This window comes from Camarhynchus parvulus, chromosome 5 (genome assembly GCF_901933205.1).
Source record: "Camarhynchus parvulus chromosome 5, STF_HiC, whole genome shotgun sequence".
In the NCBI taxonomy this organism is placed as follows: Eukaryota; Metazoa; Chordata; class Aves; order Passeriformes; family Thraupidae; genus Camarhynchus; species Camarhynchus parvulus.
In genome coordinates, this window is record NC_044575.1 from 36,549,031 (window position 1) to 36,570,250 (window position 21,220).

At 42.4% G+C, this 21,220-nt stretch overlaps 1 protein-coding gene across 4 annotated transcripts in view; it reads right to left on the reverse strand.

Moving 5' to 3' along the window:
- The window catches only part of BAZ1A (bromodomain adjacent to zinc finger domain 1A), a 64,121-nt gene extending 43,215 nt beyond the window's left edge, over positions 1–20,906 (reverse strand). The window contains exons 1-3 of one of the 4 annotated variants that reach the window (XM_030948623.1): positions 20,805–20,906; positions 19,380–19,529; positions 12,177–12,455 (exon numbers count right to left, since the gene is read on the reverse strand). In XM_030948623.1, coding sequence (XP_030804483.1) covers positions 12,177–12,455; positions 19,380–19,492 — 392 coding nt within the window. In that variant the 5' untranslated portion in view covers positions 19,493–19,529; positions 20,805–20,906. Of the gene's footprint in view, positions 1–12,176; positions 12,456–19,379; positions 19,530–19,916; positions 20,014–20,210; positions 20,326–20,804 lie in introns of those variants that run through there. The other 3 variants (XM_030948622.1, XM_030948624.1, XM_030948625.1) reach the window with 3 other exon arrangements.
- Positions 20,907–21,220: the final 314 nt, after the last annotated feature.

A 21,220-nucleotide genomic window follows, 5' to 3' on the forward strand; every position in this document is an offset into this window, starting at 1 on the left:
ACCTAAATAAACAAGGCTGAAATGATCATTATGCATCTAATCTTAATAATGGCCCATTTATCTGCTGACACATATTAAGGCTCCATCTGGCATGCACACAATTGACAAAACAAGCCTATTCCTTTGCCATCCTGAATACTAGTTATAAAAGGGAGAATTAACTACATATCGAAAAGTATGATTAATCAACACTTCATGGTGGGTAACTGTACTATAGCTGGTTCTTAACCACTAACTTTTACCCCTTTCTAGAATTCCATGGTTCCTATTATTTAGTTTAACATCCAAAAGCCTTGTCTGATTACTGAAAATTAACTGCTATAGATAATGGATGTAGTCACATTCTACCACTAAAAGCTCAAAGCATGGAGGAAAAGAACACATAATTTTCTTCTCAGGGCACCAAGCAGTCCCATTTGAAATATGTAAAATGAAGAATACACAAAGTTCTGGGCTTGAACTAGTGGTGTCACACTTAGGCTAAAAACAAATAAACCTCACAAAATCCATGACAAATTCTAAATGTTCTTCTGTCTGAACAGAACATTGGCAAAAAGGAAGCAATGTCAAATTATTTATTGAACACATCTTTCTGCAAGCAGACAGTACTGCCCAAAACTTGCACACATGGAAAAGACTGGGGATACAGAAAGGGAAAGAAAAGGTGGTGGTGGCCTGAGAAAACCCCAAAGAATTAAAATAACGTAATAACATTACAATATCCTCGGTAGTATTCTTGTGACATTATCAAGGATCAGTAAAGCAGTTAGACCCTGTAGCTGCTCTCTCCAACAGGAAGGGAGGTCCAGGATGCTCCAGCACGTTATTTAAAAAAATATGAAAATAATTTAATTTAAAAAAAACCAACTATTTACATCCTTATATACTCCTAAAGACAACAATATGACCAATGCTTACAGTGTCCATGGGGACACGAGAGCTGCTTGCACACAGAGGCAGCCTGAGTCCCCTTGGACTTGCTGGCCACAGGCACACTGCCATTCCAATGCAGCCTATCTTGTTTCCAAAGCTGGCTGGTCTGGAAGACACATCTTCCCAGACAGAGGAGACCAAGCTTAATAACTGTAAAAAAAATAAATAGACTCTGTATGAAGAACTGAGAGTGTCCAAGTATAGCGGAGGTAGAATTTGATGACTGCTCACAAAGTCAATCCAAGTCCAACAAGGCTTATTAAGGCCTGGCCCAGCACCAGCCTCTGAGTCCTTTAAGTAAAGTCTATTATTAGTAACTTGGTTTTCCAATATTTGGAACATCACAGTTACCTCTTCATACTAAACAATATGGAACAAACTGCAGGACAGAATGTGTATTATTAGGCTGGGTTTTTTAAAATCCAACAAAGATCATCTCCTAAAAAAAGCCTTCTTAGTAGAATTAGTTTTGTTTCAGATTATGAAATACACTTCCTAGTGAGTCCAGCTCAAATGAAGACCCACTTTTAGCTTCTCACGGAAACCAGCGGAGGCTCCCGACTCGCTCGTGCAGTTCCGGCGCACGGCCACCGCGGCGCCCGCTGACAAAGAGGCCTCAGCGCACGCCCGGCCCGGGCCGTCGTCCCGCACAAAAACACTTCATTTCCAGTCACCGAGGGGCTTTCCAGCACTGACTTTACCTGCTCATCCATCAAGCAGCCCGTAATTTATAGGGCATCACATCTCTTTTTCTAAGAATGGAAATAACATATTCTATACGCTTGACTCAATAAGTAGCAAAATCCCCAATACAGCTGCATTTCACTCCCGCCCCTTTCCCCTTTATTTTTCAGCAGGAAGAATGACTAACAGATTAAGCTATCTCAGAAAGGAAGTGATACTCCATCTTCTGTGCCATTCAAATCATTACCAGAAACCTCTGAGGAAGGAATCAAGTGAAACACACATTACCTGGTGCAATAAAAGCACAATCCTGTGCAATTTTATGCTTACTGATGGACAGGAGATTAAAGACAGAGATGCAACCATTCCTTCTGGCATTAAAGAAATAATCTATGAATGATTTTCTTAGCCTGTAGTCAAGTCATGGCTAATAGCACCAACTCCCTGGACCAAGTCGCAAAAACACTGTTTCTAGTGCAAGTGGTCTGCTCTTCTCTATAACCTAGTAATTCCCTGAGTTCACTCACTACAACCCTTATTTTATATTATAAGGCACACAAAACAATACAGCTGAAAGCTGAAGCAAGACATTTAAATGAAGCATACTACTTGAATTACTTCCTAAAAAAGATACTTCAAGATCTTTACACAGCTTATGTCAAACCATGCTCACTATTCCCATAAAATAAGATTTGGGGGCAACTCAATCTAAAAAGACAGCAGCGTCAATGTACATAAATACGTACCCTAAATATCCCCAGTCAGATCAGTCAGGAAGCACTTTCTTCAAATTACAATAAAGATTACAGTCACACTGAGTGAATCCCAAAGGCTTTCAAAATAAATTGAGAATAGAACCCTTAGGAACTTGAACACAACAGTCCCAGGAACTGTAGCTCAGACTTACTTAAAACAATTTTGCTTACCTGTTTCTGCACTACAGGCTGTTATCAACAGTGGGGTCTTCTGGCTCATTGAAAAGATGGCCTCATGCTTACAGATCTATTTTTTGTTAGGCTCAGAAACTAAGATCTTTAAGGTCTGCTATGGTAAGGGCTCCAATAAATGCTTAGCCTTATGGGTTTTATCTTTATTCTTTTAAAAAAACCAAAACAACAAATAACAACACAGGAGTCCAAAGTTTTTCAACACAAAGTCAGACTTTGGTATCACAAACATAATTTATTTTTAAAATGTATCTTCTCTCTCAAAAGAAGTCTGAGAACTTCCATTGATTTCCATCAATGTTGTGTAGGGCTGGTCAGCTGCACAAGCAAAGGAACAGAACTACAGCAACCCAAGGGCTAGGGACTACAGACTGGAGCACAGGACAGTTCCTAGGAAACCAAATTCAGTCTTCTTCTGCATAAACTATTCTGTGCTGTGCTTAGAAGAGCCTACAACTAACAGAAAACTGAAGTCTGACCAAACCTTGTCACCTCCCAGAACTCTAAGGAAATTGTAGTAGGTTGAAGGTATACAAAAGCAAACTACACTTGCAGCCTAGGCTGCTGCTCCACAAGATGCAGAGATGACTTAATGGCTCCTGTCAAACGGGGAGATCTTCCTTTGTCATTCCTCTTTCCAGCCACATACATGGTGCTCGCTTTTTGCAGCTCTGGCAATTACTTTCATTTATTAATTGTCATGAAACTGGATTCAACTACCTAATAAAAAACTAAACAAAATAATATAAATTAAAAAAAAAAAAAACAACAAAAATCCCTAAACCAATGTGAAACGCTGGGCAAGCTTGTGTCATTATCACCTACTTTAAGCAGCTCACTGAAGGATGGATGAGAACTAGGGCATATGCAAGATGCAAACACTGACCACAGAAAAATGCAGAGGAGGCTGGAGAGCTGTCCATCTACTCAAAAGGTGGGAGAAGAGGGGCTGCCATTGAAGACAAAGGCAAGTAAGTTTTTGATTACCTCAGCCTTCTACTCATCCATTGTCACCAGTTTTCCAGCACTGTTTATCAGGGGGTTACACCCTCTTGACCTTCCTTTTCTGGTTAACGCACGTGTTAAAGCTCTTCCTGTTATTCTTTGCATCCCCTGCAAGGTTCAATTCCAGCTTTGCCTTGCTCTTCCCAGGTCACCTGTCAGTCCTATCTTCATCTGTCTCTGTATTTGCTTCTTTCTCTTTAGTTTGAACATCAGGTCCCTACTCAGCCAGGCCACTGTGCTATTTCCCAGCAGATGTCAGGGTGGTTGAAGGCCCCAAGATGGAAAGGAGCCTGTAAGTGCAATGGTTCCTGTAGTCAGCAACAGTTCCTGACAAAGCAATAAGGCTTTGTCAATAGGCTCCTCTTGATCAGGGTGCCTTGTAGCAGTCACCAACCACTTGCTTCCTTTTATTGCCTTGGTGTCTGATTTTTACCCACAGGCTTTCAACCTGCTCATGGTTGCTCTTCAGAGACAACTCTTTACACTCAATCCACCTCCTGATATAGGGGGCAACCCCTCCTCCTCTCTTCCTCCCATCTCTTCTGAGCAGCCTGTAGCCATCAATGGTCACAGCCCAGTCATGGGATTTGTCCCACCATGTTTCAGTAATGGCAGCAAGGTCATAGCTTTCTAGCAGCAAAGTGCTTTCCAACTACTGTTTGTTGCTGATGCTGTGTGCTTTGATGCAAAGGCACCCTCAGCTGGGCTGTCAGCTGTGTCACCTTCCTAGAGGAGCACACCCCTGAATTCCTTAGAGATAATTCTCTGGTGGTTTCCCTTTTGGTTTTTAATACCTTAGGAGACCCTGGCTCATCTCCCTAACACTGCACGTTCCAACACGGCTCACACATTTCAGAGTCAGTATAATATAGATGCACTTCAGCTAGGCTACTGATTTCACCCCCAACACTGGCAAGCCTGGTCTTATCCCTTTCCTCCTTCAAACCTAATTTTAAGCCTTCTCAATCATGCCTGCCAACTCGTGGACTTTTAGACAGGCAAATCCCATTTGTCTCCAGCAGACCTGGCACCACAGAAACTGTCCCATGACCGCAAAAGCCAAAACACCACTGACAGCCTTTAAGCCACATGCTGATCAGGTGAGTTCTCCTGTTCCTTTCAGCATTTTCCTCCCTGCTACCAAAGGGCTTGAGGAAAACACCACCTGTGCTCTTGTTCTTTCAATCTGTTGCCCTAGTGCCCTGAAGTTCTTTTTGAGTGCCATAAGACTTCTCTCATCAACCTTGTCACCGCCAACCTGCACAACAACTAGAAGTGGGTAATAATCGGAGGGCTCAATTAATCCTGGGAGTCTCCTGGTAACATCCCTTACCCAAGTCCCAAGGAGGCAGCAGACTTGCCTGTGGAATGGATCCAGCTGGCATATGGAGCCCTCAGATTCCCTGCAAAAGCAAACACCTACAGTCACCTTTCTTTCTTTCTCAACACCCAAAGGTGTGATCCATCTGGCTGACTGACTTGTTCTGGCCAAGCTCCAAGAGAGAACTTCATCCCCACTATTATCTGCCTGACCCTGATACTGCAGACCTTCATACATTTTCTGCAAGGCCACTTGGAAAGGAAAGGGCAGGGGGCATTGTCCTCTCTCCCTGGGCAGGGACCTGTTTCCATTCACCCATACCTTTTAGGTCCCCGCATTCTCCCTGATGGTGAGAGGGTCAGGGTTTCTCTGACTCTTGCCAAGCTTCCATCCACTGCATTTCTCTCAGGGACTGGAGGATGTGACTCCACCAGTCTGTTTTCTCTCACACTCCCTGATACTCCTCAGCCTTTTCCCTTCCTCTTTAGAGAGGAGAAAACAAACCAAAGAGGAAAACAAACCAGAACAAATTCTTTCCTTCATCTCAGCAACTCAAAGACACATACACATACAAGCTATTAGGAGCTGCAACAGGCCAGGTATCTCCATCTACTGCTGCTGGAGAAGTAGAAGAACAGAGTTTAAACAAGAGAAGAGAATCTGCACTCTACTATGTAACAGGCCCAACTGAAAAACCTCGACCCTGCAACTATTGGCACTTTCGCTTCCCAGTAAAGTTCTTCCCAAATGTTCAGCAGGCCTTTACATCCAACCAAGGCTGGCATTAGAGAGGCTCTGAGAGGAGGGACCACTTCTCACAGCTCCTCAATTGAGCATTCTGCACACTAGCTTCTGATCTGGCTGGCACTAATTACTCTGACAGAAATAATAGTCTGGTATTCAGCTATGTCCCCATTTCAAGTCAAAAAAAACAAGATACCCTGAAGGCTCAGATGAGTTGTAAATGTGTCTCTTTATGCTTTATGATAAGCAGACAAAAACTATCCCTTGGATGGCACATGGCTGTTTCAAATGAGACAGTGAGGGAACACTGCAACACTTTGAAGCCAGCTTTTAAAATAAAACTCACGATGATCAGTGACTCAGAAGCAAATTCACTTTTTAAGACACACAAATGAAAGTAATGTTTTTCAAATGCCAAAATTAAAAAAGCACACTTTTTCTAACAATATATAAAGTTAGTTGAATACAGAAACCACCATACGAGTAATACAAGAAGCTGTAGTAGCAAGTGCTAAAAAGCACCAAAAAAAGCTATAGCACCATTCTGTTTTGTCAGCTTTTAGGAAGTTTTTAAGAAGCAAATGTCAAGTAAGTGCAGTCACTCATATCCTCGTCCTAACAGTTCTCATACGCTTGAGAGTAATTAAAGAGGTAAAAGAGAGACAAGATCTGAAGGAATAAGTGACATCTTTTACTAAGCTGATACTGTTTAATGCACACACAAACAAAAGCACACAACAAGGAGACAGGTTTTATGCACATAATGGCTTCCTAAAGTACAGAAAGAGCCGCTGCTTTCAGGTTTTAGCATCTTTATTCAAGTGATAATTAAGATTGTATGTTTCAAAGAAACTAGTAAGAAACACGGTTTTGCTTAGGAAAAGAGCAAGTACAGACTAGCTGTATCAGCTGTCTCCTGCAGAATTAGGACAGTACTACACTGGTATATGTATCATTTCGACTGCCCAGCATTTGTTTCGTAACATTAAAAACAAGTAAGCAATAAAACAAACCAAAACCTTTACCTTTGAATTTATAGTTATAAAATAGAGTGTGAGAATGAGAGCTAAGAGACTGGCAGTGCCAATTGCTGTAACACTTGTTTTAACAGCCCATAAGAAAGGAGTTGCAGGTTCTTTCCCATATATCGTCATCTCATAGCTTCCACTACTCAAATACAAATATATTTATTAGTCAACAAATTTACATTTGCATCCCAAAGGATTTAACAGCAGTGGAAAGTAAATTCCTTAAATGTGATTTTTCCAGCCCAGAAGTTAATTGATCCTTTTCAGCTATGCTGAAAAAATGCATACTGTATTTCCTTTATGAATAGATAAGTTGCTCTCCAGTACTATCAGAGATGCTGTTTCACAGACACCATGCTAGTTTTGATACTTTCTGGAATTCAAATTCACCTTTCAAAATAAAGTAGTAAACCCCCTTTGTATACAGGAACTTATGTTTAAGCATTACCACTAAAAAGCCCCACAATTAGTAATTATAATTTAAGTAATTTCAATTCTCTGTAACTCATTAGTCTAAACATGCAAGACACTTTGTCCCTCACTACCTAGTGGTCTTATTATATAATAACTCATCCTAGCACTCAGAAGACAGTTAGAGATATATAGATATAGACAGACAGATATAAGCAACTTGTCAGTTTGAATAGAAAAGTTGGAAAATTAGCTATAACTTTATCTCTTGCAAGGACTATCTTCCACTACCCTAACTCCTTATCAGCTACAGTCTTGACCAGTAACATGCTTCCTGTGCCCCAGTTAAGACTTACAGAGATGAAAACAGTATGCAAATCTTTTAATTGGCCTAATGCAATGGTTAATCCACTCCCAAAATGAACACTCCTAAAGCACTGGGACACCAGTGAAAACAATTGATGAGTTAAAAGAAGTTTGATCTCTGATTATCTGTTTCCTGCAGCCTGACAATTGTCAACATCAGATCATTCAAAGCAGAGAAAGGATCTTAACCTATTCAAATGTATGATCAGATGCAGCAATCTTCCTAACAGAACATCATCTACTTCTGTAAGTAGGCTCATTTTTAAAAGCATTCTGGTGTTGCTTGCTCACAGACATTAGGCAAGTATTCTTTTGCAGTGGTGTCATCTAGTGGTCAAATTCAATGAAAAAAAGATGTTCCTTTCTGTATGATTTTCTCCCTTCTTACACGCTGACCTTTAAGCCATCTATTTCAGTCTGTGACTGACTTTTTACTTAAGTGCCATACTAACTGATGGACAAGAATTGGTTGTGCTCCAACCTCCACATGGGGAAGGGAAGACATCACCACATAAGCTATTTTTAAGAGTGGAGGTAGAGTTGTCACATCTCCTCACTGCTCAAGTCAGACCAAAAGCTTATAGTTTAATTAACTAATTATCAAACTGCTCACTTATATATCCTGATAAAGAAGGAAATTACTTCTTGTGATAGCACCCAGACTCAGAATACTGATGATAAATCACAATAGGTTGTTTACATGGGCTGTAAATGTAGTTTTTCCTCCAACAAATTAAAATAGTTGTAAAATCCAAAAAGCATGCTGCTGACTTCAGGCAAAAAAGAACAGATCTTACTGCTGAGCAAGTTAAGCTGTTGAAGGGGTTTTTTTTTAGTATGTCTGAGGCATTAGCTGAGGTTACTATTTTCAGGTAGGCCTTCCATACCACATAGTTTCAGCTTTCAGATAACTGTCTTCAGACATCAAAATGTTGAAAATCAATTTCACAAGATTCAAGTATCAATAATAAAACACAGTACTAAGACAGCAACAAATGGACAGGTTACAGCAAGAGACACTATTCCTTGTAGAAAATCAAAAGACCAACAGGTACACGATGGGTCTTGAACTTCCAGTTCTGAATGTCAAATATAGGAAGCAATTCCAGTAATGTGATCAACATATTTCCTCTCCTTCAATAAAATGTGAGCTAAAACATTAGCTGCTTATTTTACATCTTCATTGACCATGGCTAACATGAAATATTGCTCTAATCCTCCCCCCCAACAAAATCTCAAATAATTTCCATGCCTTGTTCAATAAACTACTTTCCATAAACTGCAATGTGACATTCTAATGAACAATATTTACAATGTCAACTGGTATCAATTCTTTAGCAACTCAATTTTAGATTAAGTTTTCTCTTTTTATTCTATAATGTTTCTGTCCAATATTTCAAATAGTAATTTTGTCTTTTGTGAAGGCAGTATTAGAAAAATGTTGTTACACAATCCTACGTGTCTTTAACTGGAAGTCTGAGCACCTTGTGTTTTAAAGCATAGCACAGCTGCCACTTTGGAGAAAAGACAGCCCCAGTTTGGCCAGAAAAGTCAGATACAAACCAAGAAAGATGGCCATTTTTAATCAATACATCACTTGAAAGGGTTAAAGAGCAAGCAGAATTATCTCCTCGTTGCTTCTAACAGGTTACCAATATGCACCCATAATTTTTAGAGACCACCTGAACAAGGCATATGATAGGACGGGGGGGAGCTATCTCTGCAATTTGTTTCTGGTTGACAACAGTTGTTGGAGACACCAGACATACCAAAACAAGAGGAGGACAGTATATCACAAACTCTGAGTTCCCTCTTACCAGACCTCAGTAACAAGGAAGAATTAGCCAAATTCAAAACTGAGCAACATAGCAAAAGGCTAGAAATCAGAAGAGACATAAGACCAGAAAAAGTAATGGAGTATTAGACACTACAAAAACCAGACCACACAGGTTTCATACAATCAAAAAACCCACCATCTTCCTAGACTCTGAACAAAGTACTTGTCCTCTCTTTGCAAATCAGCTGTCACCTCGTGCAGTATTATAGACAACTTCATATGTTCAAGGATAAAAACATTTATATTAAGCCAAAATGCTAAGCCTTCTAGTGTTTGGGCTCCCTAATGCTTATTTTGTTCAAAATCTAGAAAGCTGCAACCTATCTTACAAGAATATTACACATGCAAATTCAGGACTTATAAAATAAAATATCAATATTTAAATTGTTTGAGCAAGCCTTGGTTACACATCCATTATGTAGCAGGCTTGGAATTAAATGATGCACAGAGCTCAGAAAACCAAAAAATCCTGCCGACATTACACGTGCAAAAAACTGTAAAAGCAGTGGAAGAATTTACAACACCACAAAACAACTGAGTTTGCATGATCTGCCTAATTCTGTTGCTCTCATAAGATGCTATTACAATATAGATGGACTGTGATGATTTTTTCTAGAAAAGATCCCAAAAACATAGTTGCAAATGACAAATACATGCAAACAGCTCTGCTGAAAGCCATATTATGTACAAGTGAGTTGATACACTTAATCCCCAATGCAGTACTTCAAAATGCAGGGCAAAGTCAACTGTTAATTGGCACACAAATAACTACACCTCACCTCCTCCCACTTTGTATTCTTTAATTATGTACCTCTGAGCATGAAAGTCCCTTGGCATTACCATGCTATTTGCAGTGTTTCCTGGATTTAGTATTAAAGGTCGGAACTAGTTCCCTGCTATACCTTTGTCTACAATAGCAGTAGCATACAATCAGCTAAGGAAAGTTTTTTATTCTTCATTTTACACCAATTTATACTTATGTAGTTTAAAACATACAATCTCTAGCAGGCTAATTTCTGATGGAAATAAATTTTATTTGAAACTTTAAATCTTTTGAATGGTATCCATCTCAGAGGCTCAAGAAATTTAACTTATATCCTATACACGTACTGATCAGTGAAAGCAGAACATACACATCTAACAATTTTGTGTTTATCTCAACACAAGTTCAAGTAACCAAGAAGGCTGAATTAAAAGCTGGTAAAAAACCCACAGCACTCTCTTAAGGTGATATCACAGCTTTACCTTTGGAAACATCTTTGGAAAGCTACAATACACGCATGCAAATATTTTAGTAAAGGAATAGAAAGAGTTATTCTTGAGGGGAAAAAACTTTTAGAAGAACAATAATTTTTTTTGCTGTTATTTTGCAAACTGCTTTCTACATCTGAAGACATTAAGGCATTTCATCGAGCAAAAGAAAAAGAACACCTGAACAATACTGACAGTTCATAATATTTGGGTTTCTAAATAAACAAATGAAACAAACAAACACCTGATTCTCTAAGCAAAATACTGCAATGCCAGCGGTGACCTGAGTCTAGTCGTTTGAAAAGTATAAGGATGTGAAAGACAGAAAGAAACTTTGGAACAGGTTTTCCATACAGAAGGCAGTAGCCGTACTGAAGTTGTTCTTATCCTGGCTTTGCAGACTGACACTTTACTGGTTGAAAAGAATAGAGCAGTGAAGAGAAGGAAAGCTTTTCTATTAAGCACTGACCTTATGTACATAACCATACCAATTCCCTTAAAACTTATCTCCTGCAGTGCATCGAGATTTTTCTTCCTGGTGTAGTACAAAATTTGCCATAAATAATATCTGGATCAATCACTACAAAAACTGACACAGAATAACTGCTCTCCAATGATCATTTTGAACCAGCCCACTCCTATCACCCAACAAACACCAGTCTATGCACTAAGTATCAAGCTACCCAGAGGAGTGCCTTCTACTCTGAAGTGTAAGCTGTCACCTACCTCCTGAAAAAAAGCAAAATAAAATAATCCTACAAACAACAAAAACCCCAGCAGCAACAGCTGAACCCACAAAGGCTTTAGCACCCATTCTGCAGGTACATCCAAGCTAAGCATGTTTTTACACATCTTAAGCTTCCATTAGGTAAAACTGTAAACTCATTTAGGCAAAATATGAACATTTTCTAGACCTCCCCTAGAAGCTGCTTTAAAGAAAGACTCAAGCTTATTTATACTATAGAGCATATGTACCAATGATATGAGAGAATGCATCTGAAGTTTAAAATTCTTCCAAGGTTTTAATCAGTCTAAGATGACAATAAAAACATCTGCAGTAAATATACCAGTATAACAGTAAGTATAACACTAACTCTGAGTGGGAAGAAACCACTGTCAACCTAAATTCCAGATAATCAACTATTATAAACATTATACAATTCTTTCCCAACTTCACTGATAATGTAATCACAATTTTTGCACTACCTAAGAAGTAAAAATCCAACATTTATCAATTATTTTAAGCTTTCAGTAGTTTGGCCATTAATTCTGAATGACTCATCAAAACTGTTGTGTGTTTTTTAAATTCGTATCTTCCCCTACTTTCTCATTAAATCTTATTCTACAAACAATCCACCTTTCACAAAAACCAACATTCCTTTGCAAATCCACCACACAGACCAAAACACATGCAGTGTCAACACCTGAGAGCACTGTCATATCTCCACAGCTGCTTCAAAGCTAAGGGAAGGTATCAAGCAAGCAACACAATCCTGCTCTTAATTAAAGTAGAGAAGCACAGTAATAGTATCGCCAGCTGAAGCATCACACCTCACTTGGATGTATTTGTTTGATGGAGTTTATTACCCTGGAGACTGGGTTCAAAAATGCACACACAAACAAAAATTAGTATTTTTAAATATACTTACCTTGCACCATTATTTCTAAGTACTTCCACTATTTCATCAACAAAATACCGATCCTTGACATAAGCAAAGATTTCATCGCAGATCTCATGCAGGCGGGTGCGATGGGTAAGGGTGGCCAAGTAGAGAACTGGAATGATGAGTGCTTCTGGAAAACTTTGAAGATTATGTCGGGCTTTCTTCTCTGATTCCAGAGCTTCCTGATATGTGAGTCCTGGTTTACCTGTGACAGCACAGCTCCACACAAGGCTGTTGCACAGAATGGTGCGTTCAAAAAAATCACTGGAAAGGAAGAAAGGTCGGAGGGGGAAGAAAGAAAGAAAACAACTGAGTTCTGACTAACATTTTAAACTTGCTCACAGTTAATACAGCAGCAAATTGCAAATATCTTTTACAAGCATGAAATGCAAAAGCAGCTCTACTCCCCTACAGTTTGTAGATAACAAGGGGTATTTGACATTTTTCAGCCATGGTAAATTGCTATTGTACAACCAAAGTCTCCTCTCATTACAGACTACAGTAAGAGAATCAAGACCTAGAAATGCTGCAAACAAATATTCATGTGTAAGAAGCCTTTTGCATAATAATAATCACACTGAGTTTAATAGGTGTCATATCGTACTCGCATCTCCCCCATTTCCACAAATATTTGTAAGATGAGCGTCTAAAACTGTACAAACACGAAATAACTTTAAGATCACAGAAACATGTTGCAACTTGAATAAGTTTCAGATTTTGAGTGCCTTAACTCACAAACTAAAAGATGGGAGAGGTAAAAAATTAATGTCAAGTAGTTCTCTAAATAGTTTTTATTCCTTCACTGTTTGCATAGCTCTTACAAAAAAGCACTGAAATATTTTTTCCTACAGATTCTTTTCCTCCCTTGTTCCGTTAGTAAATATTGATTCTCCTCCTTCCACACATTTCCAATTAAGGCTAAAACTGCATTGTTGTTACTGCTTGCTTACTAGCTATTATATTGGAATCAAGAATGAAGAGCTTTCATTAGTCAAAATCTGTCCATTTTTGACAGGTGTCAGAAGAACAGCAGCTTATTAAAACATTTTCTAAATGAAGTAGATGATGCATCTATTCACAAAGCCATGTTAAAACATATCATATACTATGGATCGGTGATCAGACAGCAAAGCAATCTTTCAATATGCCCCAGTTCAGACAATGCATTTACTTGCCTTTACAAATATTAATGGACTACTGAATACACATGACAAACCATGGTTTGTTTTGTCTTTATCAGTCCAACATAGCTATTTCAAAGCACACAGTACTTTCAGTCAACTGCATGCTACACGAGATACCTATACTGAAGTTTCATTTCATCCCTTTCACAAAAAACCCAAAACTAAACCAGAGTGTTCCCATTTTTAAAAGGATAGACCTGTTCAAATAATTTCTAGTAATGAGGTTAAGAGACTTGCACAGTTCACAGTGAGTTTTTTCTTGCAGTCTCCCTGCAAACCCAAGCTGGCAAATGTTCATCGGTGACACTGATGCAGATGACAGTGTTCACTGCAGATGGACAGATGAACCATAACATTTTGTAAATGAAAATGGAAATTTCAGATTGAGGACAATGAAGGGTCTTGGCTCAGATAATCCTTTCTGTATGAGCACAGGATTCCTCTGAGTGAGACATGCTTTAGGAATAACCATCAGCTGCAAGAAGGAGAAAAGGACAGAAGAGGAAGGGATAGATGAATTATATGAATAATATTTAATAGCTACAGAATTTCAGATTTTTATATCATCTGCTATCCTGCTACCTAGTTAATATATTTGACAGTGTATGGATAATGTGGGCCTGCTTACTCTAAAGACAAAAAGGACAAGAACAAAGGAGAGAGAATTAGATAAACTATTCTTCAAGATATGAAGAACAGATGGCTGTCAGTCATTCTTTGTGCATCTTTATTGTGTATTATACTTATTTAAACATATTAAAGAACAGGTTAGACAAAAATCTGTTTCGTGAGTTTGGATTGGGTTTTTTTGTGAGGTGATAGAATAGATAAAATGTGATCTCTTCAGGTCTTGTCTTGCCCTACATTTCAATATTTCTGTATTAGAATAAAGTAATTTTTATGGATGGGTATTCAATGGATAAAGTGGCACTTACTTCAATCTTCATTCAGCTGTGTTTCTACATCTATTTTTGTGTCTCACTTACCCAAGAGGTTCTTGATAACTGTCTTTAGCCAGGAAACAGAAGAACACTCTAAAGAGTTACTAAAAATGTACTAGAATATAATTTTTTTTAAATTATGAAAGTAAAGTTAAAAAAAAAGTCAAGGAGGCATCAGAGAGCAAGGGAGAGACAGAGACAGTGTCCCTTTAAGAGCTGCTGTTATTCTTTGTGAGGGGACACCGGGCAGTCATGCTATTTAAAGCAGCAGCATTGAACTTAAAGGAGAAAAAAAATTAAAAAACAACGAAAAAAAAATTTAAAAATCCCAGTCAACAACCCTCTTTCTAAAAATTCCTAATCCATCACTATTACAAGTACAAAATGCTAAGATTACTTTAACTGAAACATATTTGAAGGAAATATGTTCCATTTACATATGAGCATATTTTGTGTATCTAGTTTCATTCTCCCGCATTTCCTCTTTTGTTTTGTGTGGATTTTTCCCCTGTGAGTTTACAGGGAAGAAAAAAATAGTGTGAAAAACAGCTACATTCCATTTTGAAAGCATTATTTAGCTATCTTTACCTACAGTGCATCAAAACCATCTGTGGCTTAGTCTGCTAGCAGAGTTCCACTGCAATGTTTTAAGGATCTCACTTTAACTTGGTTTGAGAGAAAACAAAATCCCACAGTATACCACTAAATATACTCCTTCTGTCCCTGTCTCTCTCCAGGGCACATCAGTTATCACAAAACACTTGACAAGAAGACACAACAGCTCCAAACCAAGGAATGGCAGCAGCAGCAGTAGTGATACCCTTTCCCTTTACTTGAAAGGTAATAATGCCCTTGATCATATTCTACATCCAACTTCACTTCACAACAGCAAGCGCATCTGCTGCTACATCACATCTTGAGCATTACCTATGTCTTTATCTAGGGTATTATGGTTTCTGGGGCTTCCTTGCTGGTTCAAGATCTCTGTGACTCTTGGCAACATGGAGGGAGAAGTTCATACAAAACACATCCACAGAGGTCACTTGGCATGGGTGCATCTGCATTTGAGAAGTCCAGTTGCAAATGCAACTGCAGCACCCTGATGATGTCCACATTAGCTCAACTACTCGAGCAGCATGGACTAAAAACTAATTTGTCTTTGTAATTCTAATTAACACCAACTTCTCAGCTGGATGCCTCTTTTCATTTAATTAGTTAGTTTTCTATGCAAGGTAAGGCAAACTGTAAAATTATTAGCAAATCACTGAGTAGTAGTTTAATGCCACTACTCAGTAGGTATTTGATAGGAGGCAGGTCATTAAGACAAGCAAGAAATAAATTACTTGCAATCTCTGTGCTGACTACATTTGCAATGGATATAAAAATCAGCCTAAAAATTACGGCTACCTTTCTCTTGAACTAACCAAATATTTCTCTTGATTTTAAGACTGACTGTATTTTTAGTGGGCTTCAAGAGCATTTATTGCAAATATTTACTTCCATTCACTTTCTTAGCATATGTTAGAACAAGTAATTTAGTGTACCACAGGAGGGTAATCAGAGAAGACTAACTCTGCCATTCTGGATCAGAGTTTTCTTATACTCTTGGTCTCCAGAAGTAGTCAAGAATTTGCATTACAAATAATGCACAAAACAAACAAAAAACCATCATAAATACATCTATTCCTTAATATTTGCAGGTTAATTATGCAACAAGGAATACATTTTAAGTGATGAGTTTCTCTCCAAGAAAACAGGAAAATTCACCGAATTTAACTAAGGGCACTTAAAAAGCCTTTTGAAAGATCTCTATGTGACTGTAGCCAAGAACTCTACAGGTCAGCCTCTAAATAAGTTTCACTAAGTTTTGAAGATGAGGAGAAACTGCTCTTCCCCCCCCCCCCCAACCCCCCATTCTAGAATGAGAAACATTCCTACCACTGTGTCTATACTACTCATCATGGTCTTTTTCAAACTATCCTCATGTATAAGACTTCCCACACTTTAATAGTAGCTTTCTCTGCACATGTATATCAGCTATTAACTTTCACAGACAAGGTGTCAAAGACTGGTGGTAACATCCCACTGGTTCAATATATTTTTCATGCATTCCATATATCTCATGCACATACGTACTTGATTTTCCTACTTTGACCCCACAGACCCTCCTTGCTGGTGTGTCCCTCTAACCAGGAATGTAACAAAGCATGGAAAACATCAGCTTTCCCAGTTTCTGTTACTAAGGATAAATATAACAGGACGTGGCTCTGCCTTCTGAAAGGATTACAAAATTATGTGATTGTATTTCGAATTAAAGAGGAAATACATTCTTTACAGGAAAGTCACTTTACAAAATACTAGTCTTGCTAAATTTTTCTCATATTAGTAGAACCATTTCTTATATAGAAAAGAGTAATACTAATGTATGATTTCTAATCAACTCTACTAAAGCTGACACATGCATGAAAGCAGCTTTTCACCAGTAAGTTTGTGCTCTGCCAAAAAACCCACCAAACAACCCAACAAAAAACAAACACAAAACCAGCTTGAGTCTTAACTGTTTGTACTAGTTAAAAGCATTCATAGAGTTGATGTAGGGGGTGAATTCAGATTATCATATATATCTGTACAGCCCACTTCATCTAATTTGACTCTGTAATTTTTAAATTCTCCCCTCAAATAGAAGATTCAGAGAAGTCTGACTTAGACAATGGCTTTCTTTCATGAAACAGCTAATACAATTTTTAAGAAGTGGGCCCTCCCTATCCCTATTAATCTACTTGCCCTTGCTTAGGCAAAGAAATAGGTAATATTGTTTTCAGAAGGCACTATCAATCAGCAGAGAAAAGGATCAGCGTCTTTAAAACTGTCTAAAAAATGACCAGCTTTATGTTCTCCAGCAGATTATGCCACAACTAACAGTAACCTAAACTTACAACCCATCTGTACCAGAACACTTTGCTAGGTAAAGACAGTACTACATTTTCCAATCCAATGCACCAATTTTACCCAACCTAACAAAAAGGGCCAGAAAATAAAACCAACAAAAACAAACCCATTAACAAAACACACACACACCCGTACACAAAAAACAAGCATAACGGAGTTTTCTGTAGAGTCTTCCCAAATACCACATTCTAAGGCCTGACCTCTCAGCTAACCACCTCCTGACATTTCGAGGGATCGCCTGTGTGAACACATCTAAATTTACTCCTTAATTCGTGAACTTTGGTTAAGTAAGGAATTTGGTCTTTCATACTTATTGACAACATCTCTGCAGTATAAATAAGCCTGTCACAATACTTCGAATAGTCACCAAACATCTTGAGGACAGACAGACATTTTAAAAGGATACTTTTCATACTGAAATTTAAGTAAAACTACATGTACTTGAAACATATTTCCCTGTGTCAACAAATACATTAGAGTCATCTAATGATGTGATAATAATTGTATCCAGAAAAGCAGCTTATCAGAATAAGCAAATCAATATCAATAAGCAAAGCAATTATCAGAAGCTAGGGGAGGGGGACTTAATTCCTACAGAAACAGGAGGCTGTCACCTCTCCCTTGTTAGGTTCTTATACACCCTATAAGGAAAATACTCCTTACAGAACTCCCAACAACATAATCAGCACCCTGAGAGTATATAGTTCAGAGAACAGTAAGGCATTACCCTTCAAAGTTACCTAATCCAGCTTCTTTAGAATTTTTTAAGTGTATTTGAACAACAAAAACAAGTCTAAACATGAAAAAGATTTAGGTGTGCTTTTATTTCATATGTTGCAAACAAAAAGGATTTTAGATTTAACCTCGTTAGTCTGCACATCTTAAAAAAATTATAGTTTGGATGTGGGGGCCTTTTGTAGGTGGGAATGTTGCTGGATCAGACCGGTGGTGAAAACCCGTAATTTATCGGCTTTTTAGAAACATCTTGCTAATACTTTCTGTCCATTGTTCTTACAACCAGTGAAGTGAGTGGCTGCAAGTTCGGGACTACCCGTGCCATCCACCTTCACTCGCTAACGGGAATTTCACCTATCCTGTTCAGCTTTGTACATGCGGGAAAAAAAAAAAAGAAAAAAATATATAAAGGATATAAGAGCGACAGAAGAAGCGATAAAAGCCTCACTAGGAAAAAAGCTCCTAAGGTGACAGGTGCGTTCACTGGGCTTCAGGCGGGGTTTAACCTCCGGCAGCGCCGCCCGCCCGCCCAGCCGGCACGGGAGGGCTCCGGCGGCGGGACCCCTGCCCCGCCGGACAGGTGCAGCGACCCCGCGCCGCGCTGCTCCGCCGGCCATTTCCAACCGGATCAGCCGGCAGCGCCCCGCGGAGGCGGGGCGAGCGCGGCCCCTGGGCGGCGCGGCGAGGGCCGGCAGCAAGGGGTTAACCGCGGCGGGAGCCGGCCGGGGAGCCCAGTGGGCCCGGCAGCCAGTGCCCCCCGCCCGGCCGTCAGCACAACAATAGGGCACCGGCACACGCCGGGCGGGCGGCCCCGCTGCGCCGGCTGAACGCGGGGCCGGCGCGGCCCCTTCCGCGGGGCGGCCTAGCGCCGAGCGCCGCCGACACGCGGCTGCCGGCGGGGGCGGACGGGAGGGAGAGCCCGAGCCCGGCAGACGCTCGTTGCCGCCCGCCACCTCCCACACGCGCAACTTTCACTTCCCCGGCGGGGGCAGGGGCGACACCGCGGAAGGAGCGATAGAAAGAAGGGGGAAGGAGCCGGCTGTCTTCCTTTCCCGAGGGTGAAGGGGGCTGCGGGGTACCCCCGGTGAGGAGGGGCAGGGGAATCCCTGCCCCAGGCGAGAGATCCGCCCTCTCTTCCCCCATCCCCCTCGCAAGGGCACAGGCTCGGCGCCAGCCGCGGTCCCCCACTCACATCCCCCGGCAAGGCTCCCCGCAGCGATCCGGGGAATCCCCTCTCCTCCCTCCCTGCCCGCCCAGGTGTCAGAGTCGTTGGGGGCTCCAGCCGCTCCCTGCCCGCCGCCGCCGGAGCGCGGGGGGGTTGGCGGGGGAGTGCAGGACGGACATAGGGACGCGGACACCGACGCGGGGCTGTTTCTTACTCGTAGTTCCTGAAGATCTCGTTAGTGACCCTGCAGTAGAAAACACGCTCGTCCGGCCGGAGGTCGGCGGGGGGCTTCACCCTCACGAAGGGCTTTCGGTGCAGCAGCGGCATCGCCCCGCTCCCGGCTCTCTTCCTGCCCCAGGATCGGCTTCAGAGGGTACGGGGGAGAATAAAAAACACGGAGGGATTAAGCGAGGCAGAGGCGCCCACCAGCCCGGGGAGGAGGGAACGGGCCCGGCGTGTCCCTCCTCCCGGGGGAGACAAGGCAGGAGCGAGCAGGAGCGGCGGTGGCGGCTCGGCGGAGCCTTTTGTGTGCCCGACACGCCGTTGCCTGCCTGGGACTGCGCGCGGACCAACGGCGGCACCTTCCTCCGCCTCCGCCCGCCTCACAATGGGGCCATGACGCCGAGCGGCGGGCGGAGGCGGCAACCCCCGCGCCAGCCGCGCAACGTGCTCGGCTCGGGGATACCCCGGCCGCGCTTTGTCTCCTGCGGCGCCCCTGCCTTCGGGTCACCCCCTTTCCCCCGCCTCTGACCCACACACGCCGGGCCGGAGACCAACTTCCACTCCCCCGCCGCCTCCGCCTCCTCCTCCTCCTGTCCGCAAAGCAAACACCCAGGAGGGGCAGCGCCGACCATTTATCTCCCTCCTTCCCTTCCTGCCGGGTCGCTGCCTGACTGGGGTCCTCGCCCTTCCCGCCCCGCGCCTCGCCCCGGCCCGGCAGCTGCCGGGCTCCGCCGCCACGGGACAGCGCGGCCGCGGCGCGGGGGGCAGCCCGGCCTCTGGCCTGTCCAGCGGGGGCTGCGGGGCTCCCTCCCCTCCTGCCCACCTGGTGCGGCCGCAGGCTCTGCTCGCTCGGTCGGTGCGGAGCGCGGTCCCCCTCGCCGCGTTTCTTCCCTTTCCTCAGCCCCCCCCCCCCCCTGTCGGCTCCTGGGAAGTTTTTGATCTACTTCTTCAAGCCCTCAATCAGGAAGAGCTGCGGGGAGGAGCCTTCCCCTGCTCTCCCCTACATCTTTATTGGCCGCTCGGTGCCTTCCAGCGTGTGTCACACAGGAAGACAGCGAGCTACATTATTAATTAATGGCTGAGAGGGCGCATCCTCCATTTTTGAATTATCAGCGGAGACCTCCGGTGCGGGGGGTGCGCGCAGCCCGGCTGCCGGGGGATGAAGGCGGTTCTCTCGGCGCGGCGCTGCGGCCGGGCCGGGCCGGGCCGGGCTGCGGGCGGCTTTAGCGCGGCGACCCCGGCACGGCGGTCATGGCTCGGCGGGCGGCCGAGCCTGCGGCGTGCGGTGCTGCCCGCCCGCGCCTCCGCCCGCGGCGGCAGCAGCCGGTGCCGAGGGGCCGCCGAGCAGCTGTGAGACCGCCGGCCCCGGAGGGACCCTCCGCCGGCCCCGGAGCCACCCCCTCTCTGCCCTTCGTACCTGCCCTGCGAGCGGGGCCCCGGCGCGTCTCCTGCGGGGCTGATCGCGGCGGATTGCAGCGTTTGACAGTGCAGGGCCGGGCACGTTGCTCTCTCAGTTACAGCCCCCGAGCCATAGTGCTATCGGCGCGGGCGGGGGCGTGCGGGTGGATTTTGCAGAAAGTGCGATTGTATAAAATTAAGATGAGCGTGAGGGTTGTATGTTGGCCCCCTAACATTGCTTTTCCTTCCAGTTCACCGAAAATGTCATTAAATGGTTTCATTAATGTATTCATTTTTCATTACCTTTTTTTTAACGCTAATGCATTTACAGTGTCATTGGTAATTAAAACTGGAGTATTAAATTAATTGCGTTCCTAAGAGTGCTAACCAGGTTGGAAGACAAAAACCACAGAAAGTCCACATCCATTCTAATTC